This window comes from Ochotona curzoniae, unplaced genomic scaffold (genome assembly GCF_017591425.1).
Source record: "Ochotona curzoniae isolate NIBS_2020 unplaced genomic scaffold, NIBS_Ocur_1.0 scaffold_2476, whole genome shotgun sequence".
Classification (NCBI taxonomy): Eukaryota; Metazoa; Chordata; class Mammalia; order Lagomorpha; family Ochotonidae; genus Ochotona; species Ochotona curzoniae.
In genome coordinates this window covers 24884174-24898588 of record NW_024467095.1, presented here as the reverse complement: position 1 = coordinate 24898588, position 14415 = coordinate 24884174, and the positions used below count along the sequence as shown (strand labels likewise).

The 14415-nt window shown below is 39.8% G+C and overlaps 1 protein-coding gene across 1 annotated transcript in view; it reads right to left on the bottom strand.

Moving 5' to 3' along the window:
* The window catches only part of LOC121170719 (coiled-coil domain-containing protein 7-like), a 126163-nt gene that overhangs the window by 35033 nt on the left and 76715 nt on the right, over positions 1 to 14415 (bottom strand). The window contains exons 20-24 of the mRNA XM_041001958.1: positions 13278 to 13391; positions 10471 to 10581; positions 7349 to 7459; positions 6465 to 6575; positions 2617 to 2718 (exon numbers count right to left, since the gene is read on the bottom strand). Of these exons, the coding sequence (XP_040857892.1) occupies positions 2617 to 2718; positions 6465 to 6575; positions 7349 to 7459; positions 10471 to 10581; positions 13278 to 13391 (549 nt within the window). The remainder of the gene's footprint in view (positions 1 to 2616; positions 2719 to 6464; positions 6576 to 7348; positions 7460 to 10470; positions 10582 to 13277; positions 13392 to 14415) is intronic.

Here is a 14415-nt window from a genome sequence, read left to right as displayed (position 1 = left end):
GACCCTGCACCCGCGTGGGAGACCCAGAAGAGGCTCCTGGCTTCGGACTGGCATAGTATCGGCCCGTTGCGCTCACTTGGGGAGTGAATCATCGGATGGAAGATCTTCCTCTCTGTCTCTCCTCTCTGTATATCCGCCTTTCCAATAAAAAATAATAAAAATAAATCTTTAAAAAAAAAAAAGAAAACTGTGTTATGTTTACTCCAAGGAATACTACTACTCAGCCATTAAAAAGAATGAAATTCTACCATTTGCAACCAAATGATCCCAAGTAGAGACCATTATGCTCAGTGAAATAAGCCATTCCCAACAGGACAAATATCATATGTTCTCTCTGATATAAGGCAACCTCCATGTAAACTATAAGATCAATATCTCTTTCCATACTGTTTCTGCTGCAGCCCATGGTTTTTGATATTTTTGCTTTTATTTTCATTACTTCAAAACTGTTTCTTTTCTCATATTAAATTCTTCACTGACTCATAGATCACAGCATCACTTTCTCCAGTAAGTATCTATTTTTTTTTCATTTCTTCATCAACACATTGGTTATTCAGCAGCATGTTACTTAACTCCATGGTATTGTAATTATTTTTAACTTTATTCCTGCTGTTGATTTTGTTTTATGGCTTCTCATGTAAGGGAATGTATTAATTATATTAACTGCATGATAGAGACTATCATATCCATATGTGAAGATACAGCGCAGTATGCATCTCCGCTTCCAAATCAAGGAAAGACTCCCAAGGAGACTGTTGGATGTGTCTGGACATAAGGATGCTGGACTCTGAAACGTTGTCTGTACTGGCAATGTCAGGACACACTCAAAAAGCAGAATGATGAACTCAAGACAGCTCATAAAGGATTATATGACTGTAATAACATGGGGAAATAAATTGGAGGGAGAGAATCTGGGGAGGAGGTAAAGGCAATCCCAGAGCCTATAGAAATATACCATAAAATTAAAAATAAAATAGGAAAAAAAGGGGTGAAATTTGAAAATATATATAAAAAAAGATTTTACCTTGCCCTAGTCAGAATACTTACCATCCAAAGATAAATTTTAAAAATCAAACAAATAGTGGCAATGATGTGAGGAACTGAGGTATACTAATATACTGTTGATGTAAATGCAAATAATACAACTATTATGGAAAACAGTTTGGAGATTCCTAGTGATATGAAAACAAATCAAATGAACCAACCATCCAAGTGTTAGGAATATACCCAAATGAAATGTAATCAATATACAAGAGTTATTTGTTCACAAATGTTCATTACAGTTCAATTATAAATATTTAAAATATGGAATCAATCCAGATGTCCATCAAGGGATTACATGATAAAGACAATGTGGTACAAGTACACTGTGCAATAGTTGCCATAGCATTTTGCGTTGAAGATGCATCATTACCTCATACATGTTCCCAGTCATCAAATATGTTTTATATTAGCCTGTAATTTTTCCTTATATCATTAACAATTTAACCTAATGTAGTCATAGAAAAGCATGCAGATACATATGCACTTAGTCTTACAACATTTTTCATAATTGCAAAATAGAAAAATCTATTGAAAATATTTTCAATTACAATTTGTAAGGACAGAAGACTGGTTTAATGAACTGGTTATATGTGTACAGAAACAAGGCCATATCAATTAGAGCATATACAGATGTGCCTCCATGTGACAGTCCATATATAAGAATACACAGTATATAATATGTTCACATAACTACACCTAGAAAAGACTGCCCTCCCATGGTAACATGGGGACCTAATGGCATCCTGCCAAAGTCCTTTATGGCAGTGGTCCCTAGTCATATGATGAACACAAATGCATTTCATTCTCTAGACAAAGTACATGAACCTTAATGAAGCACTAGCTGCCTCTGCATCAACCATTATGTTTTCTGACTGACAAAGACACTGCCCAACAGGACTGCATGCTCAGGGCCCACACATGGCATGCGGCCAGTCCTTGTTGCAGACAGAGTATGAAGGCCTACTTGCCTATGAGAAATACTGAGGCAAAGAAAGGGAGGAACAAGATTGCTCATAGCAGAGGCGATAATGAACCAGTGCCAATAAATAAAAGCAAGTCATCGACTGTCGGACTATTTGTTTACTAATGTGTTGTTTTGGCTTCTTGATGACACTGCCTGTTGTGTTAGCAGACACTTCTATTTCAGAGTGAGGTTTAAAGCAGGATACCCTGGATGTCCTCCAACTAGATGCACAGCTCACGATTTCCCTTCTGAAATGTCTTGCCACTGAAATCTAAGACCTGAGAACCTCTCTGTCAGTTGGAATGCAGGGCAGAGGGGCAGTGTCATATGTGTGGATCCATGGACTCTGACACACAATCTCCAGTTGTTGGCTGAACACTAAGCCATTTGGGGATCTTGGTGGATACTGAGCACTCCACCATGTTGTGAAATAGTTTCATGAGAAGAAATTCCAAATAAATACTATTTGGCATTTTCTCTAGTTACTTAGAATATTCTTGGTTGTGTCAAAGATAAAATTTTTATGTTATATATTTAACACACATTCCTGCATCTAAGTTCTTATTATATATTTTTTATTTGAAGTTACCTATAAACATTCTACTTACCTCTTTCGTCAGTGAACACATTTTGCTCTTCCGTGTGGATTTCGAGCTGTGAGTCTGCATCTTGATGTTCAACAAGATTTTCACCCGAAACTTTATAAGGAGCTACACAGAGAGATTCATTTACTCCTTTAGACAAGCAGATCTATGATGAATTCTGGTTTCAATTTTCTAAAAATTGCATATATTTTCTCTTATTCTGCTAAAAGAACCAGGTAGTTTATGAAACAACAGGCCTTTCTGGAAAGAAAGTCATGTCAATAGTCATAGTCATGTCAATGTGTCTCAAAAAGTGATGGCAGACACCAAGAGGCTCTGTAGAACCCTAGCGTAGTGTTCACATGAGGTTTCAGCTCTGACAGGAAATAGAGCATTTCTCCTAATTTTGAAGACAACCAATAAGTCAAGTGAAAGATCCAAAAGAAGGGTTTTAAAAAGTTAGGGAAGCAACCTTGTGGTTAATGTGCATAGTTTTAAGACAACGGTTTACAATCTTTGAAGAGCCTCTTCACGAAATGCACCCATGGCTGTGTTCAGCTGTGAGTATGCCCCTAAATCTGACAGGAGTCCATCACATCACAAGTTAATGATGTTTTAATGTGAAAGATGTAGTCTCAGGGTCATTTTGTCCATCAACTCAAACAGGCCTAAAAATCTGGGCAGTTGGCATCAACAGATGGGGAAATCTGTCTAGCTTTGTGAGGAAGAGGTGTGTAGCAGGGTTTGAAAGTGCAGAGTCCCTTCTTCTGAGACCCTCAACAATTCTTGCATTGTCAAGTGAATGGAGAAAAGGGGGCAGAGACAAGGATATCTACGTCCCTAACAATGGAAAAGATGTTGGTGCCTGCAGAGGTTACAGCTTCCCAAGATACTCCACTTGTCCCTACTACAGTGGTAAGAGTAAGCACAGTGACGGCACCCGCAATCCTCAAATTGAGGTTTCATCCATTATGGGGAGCCATAGAGTTCCTTTGCAAGCTCTCAGTCAGCTGGAGCTGGTCTCCAGCAATCCATGCTACTTTAACTTGTTCCCCACGTCAGCTGAACCTCACTACAAACATCTAATCTGTGACATAATCCAGATCTTTAATTTGTGGGGGGATGGAAAAAGAATCCAACAGCCGTGTTTGAACCATGCATGCATGGAAAAATTTATAAGTCATCGTTTGGCATTGAGTTCTTCCCAAGAAATCTGTTATCTATTCAACAAGGGACTGTAAAGGAAGATGCGAGTGGACTTTTCTCTAAGGATTTCCAAGTGGACTCTTCCCTGAGGTACAGGGAATGGATCACGTTCCTGATGCTCAGTACCACTGGGCTGCAAACTCTGAGGACTCTTGTATTTAACAGAGTGCTCTTAACGCTGTACCTCCCAGTGATGCTCACAGGAATCATAAAATCCAGCCTAATTTTGCTTAGACAGTCTATCTTTCAGAAATAAATTATATTAGGGTCATGTCTATGTTTCTGCATCACCAGTAGCAATCTGAGGACAGGTGCCAAACACATGGATGGTAGAACGTACTTTCTCAGGGCTGTCATGTCCTGGGTGCACAGCCGACAATGGTCACTACAGCCTTTGCCTCTAACATAAGATGTGGGACAGACGCAATACTCTAACTGTGCTTCTGCAAACACCACACCATAATCCTTGGCCAAGTGCTATTATAACCATATACTTGAGGTTCATGGCAAAACCCCATTTTCAGAGGTACTTTGCTCAATGTTTTCTTGGTATGGGTATTGTTTTCTATGTGAGTATCTCCTTTGCATTCCCCAAAGCACTGATTGGAACTGTTGTATTCTGGGCCATTTTAATAGAGTATGTGGACGATCTTAAACCTCCAGATTATTAGCATCAAAATTAATTCCTAGGAAGCAATAAATAAATAGATTGATAGATAAATGTTCTCAATGCTGAACTTAATGATGCCTTCATTCTCCACGGAACTCTTTCTGTCTCCAACAACCAAACAGTACCTTCCGTATGGCTTCAGAAGCTCTGTGTTAACTGACTTCAGTGGTTCAATCCTACAGCACAACGTTGGGCAGTAGAGACCTATGAGCACGTGACTTTCAAACAGAATATTTCCTAATGTTGGTTTAAATACTTGGTTTCCAACAGTTAAATTTCAATTACATCAATCTCCACACAGATCTCAAGGTCAGTTTATCTATGTGAAATTCATTGCAATACACTACTGATATCCTTCCACAAAGTGACCAAATATCTCCAGCATCTTCTGTGACTGCATAGCTTTTTTTTTTAAGATTTATTTTATTTTTATTGGAAAGGCAGATATACAGAGAGAGGAGAGACAGAGAGGAAGATCTTCTGTCCGATGATTCACTCCCCAAGTGAGTGCAATGGCCAATGCTATGCCGATCCGAAGCCAGGAGCCAGGAATTTCTTCTGGGTTGCCCACGCAGGTGCAGGGTCTCTAAGCTTTGGGCCATCCTCAACTGCTTTCCTGGGCCACAGGCAGGGAGCTGGATGGGAAGCGGGGCTGCCGGGATTAGAACCAGCACCCATATGGGATCCCGGGCGTGCTGGGCGAGGACCTTAACCACTGCGCCACCGCGCCGGGCCCCGACTGCATAGCTTTTAAATGCTCAACGACATGATCCAGGAGAGAAGATCTGCCTCAAATATGCGGGTGTAATCCATTATCTGGGCCCATGGAAGGATATCATTTAAAAGGAACTGGACATCCCATTGACATACTAGCATTTTCAGCTGGGCCTTGGATACAACTGAGAAATAGTTGACCAGGACCTTTGTGAAATTTCAGAATTTGCCTCTAAAAGGGCACAGCGTCTTACTTCAGTGAAGACTGAACAGTCATGGCCCTCGGATAAAACCAGGACAATGAGTAAGCCATTGGTTTTATGATTAAGATTCCAATAGGATCCTAATATCTGAAATCAGTGTCTGGATCTGAGTCTTGGCTTCATCTTTCACTTCTTTTTTTTTTCTATATATAAAATTTATTTTGACATTCTTTACATAGTTAGTTAGAGTAAGAAGGTTCAAGGGCTACAGGAAAGTGGATTTGCACTTCTAACTTCCTCTAAGAGGCAGCTGGTGATGGCTCAACAGTAGGGTTCCTGCCACCCACATATTAGAACTGTGTTAGGTTCATAGCTCCCAGCTTCAGTAGGACACAGCCAAAATCTTAGACAAACTGCCCCCATTGTGGGCATTTGGATAATGTATCACAGGATAGCAGATGTGTGTATGTGTGTTTCAAATAAAAATAACAGAAAAACCAGAAATTAGTTGAACAACTTTGTACACTCATTTTCTCTACGTGGAAAACTATTCCTTGATGATATCATGATATCCTCTAATGGGTTACAGAAAGGTTGCTTCATTTTCTGGTGCTGTGACTAAGAGGATAGCCTAATGGTCCATCTGCACATTTCTGAGACAGGCTCCCTCTTAGCTCTCTGGACACCTGCTTGAGGTTCGAGCTGCATATATCAGTAATAGTTATGTTGGCTGACTGGGGCCCAGAGCAGAAGGTCATTGCTGCAGGTCACAGGTGCCAATCAGGCTTTTAAATCCAGAGTTATGACTAAGAGGCACATTTCTTTGGAAAGAAAATTATGCACCTATCACAGCACTTCAAAGAATATCCCATGTCCTGCCCTGCAGTCCTTGAATAAACTCAGGACGAAAAATGTCAACCAGCAAGAACTGACATTTTTGCTTTTTTTTCCCCCAATTATGTTACATTACTCTACTCATGGTGTAACATGTCTATAAAAGATATCTCATATGTATTCATAAATCAAGATAAAAAAGAACTCAGCAAAATAAGCTACTGTGTTTTTAATACTGTACTTACTAGTAAACACTTCCCCTGTGGAAGCTCTTTGTGTCTTTGCCTCAATTTCTGACTTAGATGTTGAATGTTGAGGCTGAACCACAAGATTTTCATAAGGCTCTTCTTTGCTGTCTACATAAGAAGACACATTTAGTCAGCTAAATGAAAAAGAAAAGTATTTTAAAACTCTAGGCTTTTAATTTACAACAAATACACAGCAACATTTTCTGTAATTTTTAGAAAGCTGTCAGTGAATTGTCATAAAGCTTTATCTAGTGTGAACAGTGAGGGGTATGTGGTGAAGCTTTCTTGTATCAGTAATGTCTCTGGAATTGCAATATGCCTTAGTTCATACTCTATTTTTCTCACTTTTTCATATTTCCGGTTAATATATATTCACAGATAGGATGGTAAAAATGCAAATGTGCAAGATTATTCATTAATAAAAAACCTGACTCTGTTGGTTGAATGAAATGAGACATCTAAGTTCTTACATTTCATACTGTGTTTTCTTTTTAACAACTGTTATCTATGGAAGTAAATGCAATGAAAAGGATCCCTAAACATTACCTTTCTGGTATTCACAAAAAATAATGTTTAGTGATAAAAAAAAAACTGAAAGGGAGTATCTAACATGATATAGTTAAGTAATGTAAATAGTAAAAAAGATACTTCCCTTAAAAATATATGACACAGGAAATATAAACTGGAGGACAAAGGACTCTGTCACAAAAGACCATTGCAGGTGCAACCACAGTCCATGTTAGTTTCAACCTTGTGCCTGACATTAGTAGGCAGGCCATGATAACAGTGAGTTCCGAGAGCTGGATATTATGAGCCAAAGCAAAAGAGTATCATGAAGAGCTTGATCATTAAATTAATTCATCTATAATATTTACACTTACAACTGGGTTTTCCTTCTTTACTTTTTCTTTGTTTCTTTACTCCTTTCTGTGTTTTTGCTACTGAGTCTTCAGGCTGATGTTTAAGATTTTCCTCCGTTTTTTTGCTCTGAGCTGCACAGAAAGGCATTAAATCACACAGTGAATATCACAAGTCAAATAGCATTTCTCCATCACCTTGGGGACGTTTCCATAAAGAATGTAGGTATATAAGTCATACTTTGTCAACAACCTGTGGAGATTTCCAAACTGAGGTAGGGTGTGGTATAATGGCTCAGTGGCTAAATACTTGCATTCCATACATGTGCTGGTTCATGTCCCAGCTGCTCCACTTCTCATTCAGCTCCCTGTGTGTGGCCTGAAAAAGCAGTAGAAGATGGCTCAAAGCCTTGGGACTCTGCATCCGTGTGGTTGACCCGGAAGCAGTTCTTGACTCCTGCCTTGAGACAACTCAGCTCCAGCTTTTATGGACACATGGGGAGTGAACCAGCGAATGGAAGATCTCTCTCTCTCTCTCCTTTATGCTGTAAATCTGCCTTTCCAATAAAAAAAATACATGTTGAAAAAGTACTGTAGTAGTTTACTGTTTTCAAGGAGGCAGGATTGTGCCTTTATACCAGGCGGTGTATTTAGCGGTCTTGTGAATATTCTGTGTCATTGTGGTGCTTTGTAAAGTATGTCTGGCATCAGTGAGGCAGTCTTCTTAACTACTTCCTGTGTGACAAAGACAACCAATGTAGTATGCCTGTCGCCAAGGAGCCAGACTTTTTAACTGCTTCTTGTGTGACAGTGACATTCAAGGTGGCAGTCTATTTAACATCCTGTGTGATGGGGCACCTAGAGGTGTGTAGATCACCAGTGAGGCAGTCTTTTGTTAACTTCTGTACTATAGTGGAGCCTGTGTGACTGCGGTACTTTGTGTGGTGCATCTTTGCAGACCCCTTATTCCCAGTGCCTTCAAAGTCTCTGATGCAGATGGGAAAAGCACCAGAAATGCATGCTGTAGTCTACAGCCACAAAGGTACTGAAAGATATAATTACTCATACTGTTTTCTTTTCATTTTCTTAAGGTTAACTGGAAAACACTGCTTGTATGCACCCCCAAATCTCAGATTTCAAACCAATATAAAGGTCCCCAAGTCCTCAGTAGAACCTGAAGCTGTCAAGCCCAGCGCGATGGCGCAGTGGTTAAGGCCCTCGCCTTGCATGCCTGGGATCCCATATGGGCGCCAGTCCTAATCCCGGCAGCCCCGCTTCCCATCCAGCTCCCTGCCTGTGGCCCGGGAAAGTAGTCGAGGACAATCCAAAGCTTAGAAACCCTGCACCCGCGTGGGCGACCCAGAAGAAATTCCTGGCTCCTGGCTTCGGATTGGCATAGCATGGGCCATTGCACTCACTGGGGGAGTGAATCATTGGACGGAAGATCTTCCTCTCTGTCTCTCCTCTCTCTATATCCGCCTTTCCAATAAAAATAAAATAAATCTTTAAAAAAAAAAAAAAGAACCTGATGCTGTCTTCTAGTTCATAAAGGCAGTGGGAGGAAATTTCATAGTTTGGGTCATTTGGGTCACAGTTTACAAAGGACTAAGCATTGCAATCTCTCCACCAGGCCGAGGGGAAACTAACTTTGATTTGTGGTTTTAAGTCTAAAGCATACCAAAATCAAGATTTTGCCCATACCCAACTGTAGGTACTCCACCTTGGACCCTAGAATCTTCTAGTTTTACATGTCACACTACCAATTATAGCTACACGTATGTCTCTATGTGACCCCTGATGGGAACCACCACAGTTAACCCATGTGAAAGTTCCTAGCAATGTGTGGCCTGAAAAAAGTAAATCTACCAGTGGTAGGAAAAGAAACCCCTCCCTCATCGCCATGCAGTAAGAGTTCCACTGAATACCTTGGCCTGTGAGGTGGCTTGGTTTGCCCATGGACTCAGTCCATTGTGAGCACGCTAGTGTTGTGATACGGTAGGGACACTCTGGACACCATCAAGATCATTACCTCTGCTGTGGGAGGTGAGCAGAAAACAACTGACCTTGAACATGCCTGATTCAACATCTCTGAAAGGGCACATCAAAAGGACCCATTTGCCTCCGCTGGAATGAGCCACAATCACTCTAAAATACCCTTTCATATCTTGGTGATCTTGAAAAAGAGGTGTTGCTCCACATGCAGAAATGTGGCTGGGGCATGAGAACCCTGTACCTGGGTGGAATTCCAGGGGATAAACTAAGAGGAGTCAACATGTGTTACTCAGGAGGTAACTGTTCAGCACTGGACCATCTCAATCCAAAGAAACACAAAGGCAGCTGAGTGCTTTGTGGGGTTCTAATGCTACTACCCTTTATCATATTCTCCTTAACTCAACCATCTATTGTTTCCCCAAATGCCTCTTTCCTTAAGTAAATCTGGACAGGACAGACGGCACAGAGAGACCATCTTCCATTGTGCCTCCAAGTCTACGTTTCTTTGCCCCTTAGTCAACACTTCAAGCACAAGTCTTAGCACAGTCTTGGTTAACCAAATCAAATCTACAGAACAATTTCTTTAGATATGCAATTTCCTGGGGTTAATGCAATATAATGTTCATTTGATCAGAAATACTGATATCTATGAATGCTTAGGAATTTATTTTCTAGTTGCAATATTCTACTTTAACATCAAAAATGACATTAAACAAAAAAATGTTTTGGGGCCAGTGCTGTGGTATGCAAGCAAAACCCCCACCAGTAGTTTTGGCATCCCACATAGGTACTGGTCCATTTCCCAGCTGCTTCACTGCAGATTCCTGTTCAATGCTTATGACCTGCTAAGTCATTGGAAGACAGAGAATGTTCTGGGACATTGGCCCTTGTAGCCATGTGGGAAACCTAGAAGAGACTTTGAGTTGCCTCAGCTCAGGCACTTGCGGCCATTTAGAGAGTGAACCAGTGGATGAATAACCTCTCTCTCTGCCGCTCCTCTCTACAAAATCTGCCTTTCAGATACAATAAATAGTTTTAAAAATAGGAGAATATTTATAAAATATATAATCAGATGCTGATTCATGAACCGAAGAAAATAGATTTTAAGCTGTGATTAAATTTAAAATAAAATCATCCATGATCTTCATACTTACTGGTGACACGTTCCCCACTAGAAACGCTATCTTTCTGTTCCTGAAGTCTGGATTTTGACATTGATTCTTGATGTCTTCCTATAGTATTTTCATTCAGTTCTTCATAATGAGCTATGCAGAGAAACACACTGTTTCAAGAAATTGCTGTATTTAAAGTTTAAAAGGTAATCTCTGTCATTTTTATAAAATTTCACTAAATTACTTTCATGGCTGATCTAATTAAGATGAAAAAATAATTTTCATGAATATATGCTGGTAATTTCCCATTTTGGAAAAAAACATTTTTAGTCATCATATAAAGTTAGCATAACTATATATTTTTTCTCAGTTTACTTATACTGCAAAAAACTCATCTAGATTTCAAGTAGCACACATGAAAATACATATGTACAAGTTTAGTCATTACAGCATTATTTGCAATTATACCAAAAACAATGTAAGTGCACAAACATGGAATTTTGGTAGAATAAGGTAATACGTGTGTTCTAAATGATAATATATATTTTATGGGAAGCAAGGTGAAACAAGCAGCTGTACAAAAAGCATTAAAACAATTTTTAAATGTTGCTATAAACTGACTTAGAGAACATCTAAAAGATAATATTAAATGGGGAAAAATCCAAAAGGGCAAAAGTTGTACACTACGCTGTCTTTTAGACAAATAGGAAAGAAAAATAAGAAAAAAAAAACAGTGATAAAATGAGACTGATACTTATCTTTACAAAAAATGGATGAAATATCTGAGAAGAATATATTTAGTAACTTACAAAGATAAAAGAAATGACCTGAGACTGAAACACCTCCACTAGGGAATACTGCCGTGTGTGTGTGTGTGTGTGCGTGTAAGTTTTGGAATCAGGGTCATGTTCTATATGTTTAAAAAGAGAAAGAGAGAGAGAAAGAGACTCAAACTGAACTGAAAGCTTCAATAAATGAAGATACAAAAGGAGAAAAAAGAACTCAGGCAAGCACCTCATCAAAATACAGTAGCTGACATGCCTTCACTCAAATGTGTGACCAACAGCCTAAAGGCAACACCAATTTTAAGTAGATTTGTATGGAAACATATGCTAAGCAATCCTCGAACAATTATAGAAATGCAATAAAATAAGCAAATGAGTAAATAGTTATGAATTAGCTGGAGTCGCACATCCTGTAGACAAAAGGCAGGCAAGTGTAGTACAGAAGGAATTCATCAAGATCAAAGGTGCTCAAGACTCCTCATGAATGTGAATATGCCCACGTGTGTAATAACACGTGTCTAAACATTTATAGCTCTGTGTGTGAATGTAATGTGCATATCTATGTCAACAGGCATGTGGTTAGGTGTGTGTCTGTGCATGTATAAATGCACAGGCTTATAGCATCTACGCCTGAATGCATATGTGCATCTGAACACACAGGCTAATGCAAATACGTGGATGTAAATACACTGATGAGTTCAGTTCCAGGCCAGAGTTCCTGTGTGGTTTTCCAGGTAAGATTGCAAGCAATTACAAGGGTATGGCATGGCAGTTTTCCAAGAGAAGCCATTCCAATTTGCAATGGACTCAGTGCATACTCAGTATGCTACAGGTCCTGGAGATGTCATGGCCTTGGTTCAGCCCATCCTCTGCTCAATCCCCAGGTCAATCATGCTGATGTATGTACAGCACTTTAGTCATTCTACTGCAGGAAGGGTCTTCTAAGAGGAGAGCATGGGATTCACAGACACTCTCTACTATTTAGCCACTACCTTGGCCTAGAACACCTAAAGGTGGGAGCAGCAGGATGTGGTTAAGAACCTGCATTTTCTAACATCAGTCACACCAGTGTGTCATGATGAAAAGTGAAGAGCAGCTCATCCAGACTCCTGTTTGCACACTACAAAAGGATATAAACAGACCCTCTTACTGTTACTCTCAGGCCTAAACAACCAACTCAAAGCCTGGCATCTTTCTTAGACATCAGCACAGCATTCAAGGCCAATAGAGCATAAGAGCTACTAACTGAAAAGTGCTGAAACATGGAATAAAGCACTGCTAACCGCTACTCACTGGCAATGGAAACAATGGAAAAGTGGTTGCCAATCAAGTGCGTACTCCTGGACACACTGGAAAACCACCTTGGAAATTGGGCCTTGAGTTGGGTATCCAGCACAGGATTTGAATGGTGCAGATGTATGGGATTTCCATGGCCTAGTAGTGGGCCAGAGGATACCCCATGATTACCAAACCAGGTCCAAACTAGGTGATAGTTCCTAAGTCTAACTCAAGTTCTCTGTTGATTGTCTCTTGCCATTGGCTCTCTGCTTGTATCTTACATCTAAAAATGACTAATTTCATAAAGGAACAAACGGGGCCAACAGGATGCTCAGGATGCTAAGAACCAGCTGCTATGCTACTTTTCCTGGAGTCACTTTAAGTCCCATCCACTGTCCAAGTTATAGATCTCAGCAACACTTGTTTACTTAGGATCAATATAACAGGACACAGTTACCAGTTGTGTCACTGGAATCTGAAATCTGTAGAAGTGAACTACAAAGTACACACTCCCTATGAATCAAGGATGGGCCTATGACATGGCCCTCTAGAGCACTGAGCTCCTATCTCATGGCTTTGAAAAACCTGTGGACCAGAAACATCAATGAAAGGTTATGAATACCTTTGCTTTTGTTATGTGGTTGTCTTAGAATATTCATATTTAGCTTAAGACACAAAAACCCTAGACAATAAGTGTGCTCAAATACATGTTCATGAGCCAGATAACGGTAATGAATTTCTGATGAGTTCAAGATAGTCTTAATTATCTGTAATTATTGTACTTACTGGACAGTGTCTCCCCTTTGGAAATTCTTTTCTTTTTCACTTTCCCTTCTCGTTTTGCATCTTGATATTCAGACTGCTCACTCACAGTATTTTCATCCGGTTCCTCACCAATAGCTATAAAGAGATGCATTTAGAACAGTAAGCAGAAAAGGAGATCTCTAAGCTCCAAATTTACACGTGGCTTTGTAGAAATTTCTTACAAGTTCTAAATAAATTAATAATAGTTTGTGTCTGGGTAGTAAATGACTGTGAAACTTTACAAAACTTCATTTTCAAATGAAGAAAGGATTTATTGAATTGTTAGAAATTTGTCAACTTGAGGTCATTTTAAAATATAATAACAAATTGCCTGTGCCCCTTAATTGTCAAAGTTACTCTATGAAGTACACAATATCATTGCCTTACCGACACACAAGTAAACTGAGATTATTAATTTAAGTACAGCTATCTGGTTAGTAACTGACTGAGCTTGAATTACTACCCAGACAGTTAAGTTTCAGGGACTAAGTTCCTATAATGAGAAATTTTAAAAATGATAAATACCATCTAAAGATTAGATGGTATCTTCAATATGTGTGTTCCTTAAATTATCCAAAATTAGATGAATTTGATAACATAATAAAACACAAACTATGAAAATCAACTCATCAAGACATAGAAAAGCAGAAAAGATTAATATGGACAGAGAAGCATATGAAAAGTCAGTAAAATGTTGTAAGGTCCAAGAGTTTTAATAGGAATAGCTTTAACATGTGCTGGCATGTGGTGGTCAAGGATGTTCTGCACTAACAAGCCTATCTGGGGACTCCCATGTGGGCTGGTAATTAGTCTGACCCATCCAGATCTTCCAAGCTCTCCGCTTAAAACCACTAGGTCTCAGTCCCCTCGCTTACCTGCAAGTACAGTGGCCCTGTCATTGGGTGTCCCTCAGAATTCACTCCCTACCTATTTGTACAGTGACCTTATCCATGTATGTCCCTAGGCAGTAATTCCTGAACCCCAAGTCCTGAGAGCCCATCAGCGGGACATCTGTCAGCACCAGGCTCTGCCCACCGGCCATCCAAACTAAGATGGAGCCGGCTGCATTTTAAGGAGCGTGCCATGCTGCATCGCTTTCCCCCACACCCCCTGCCCATCA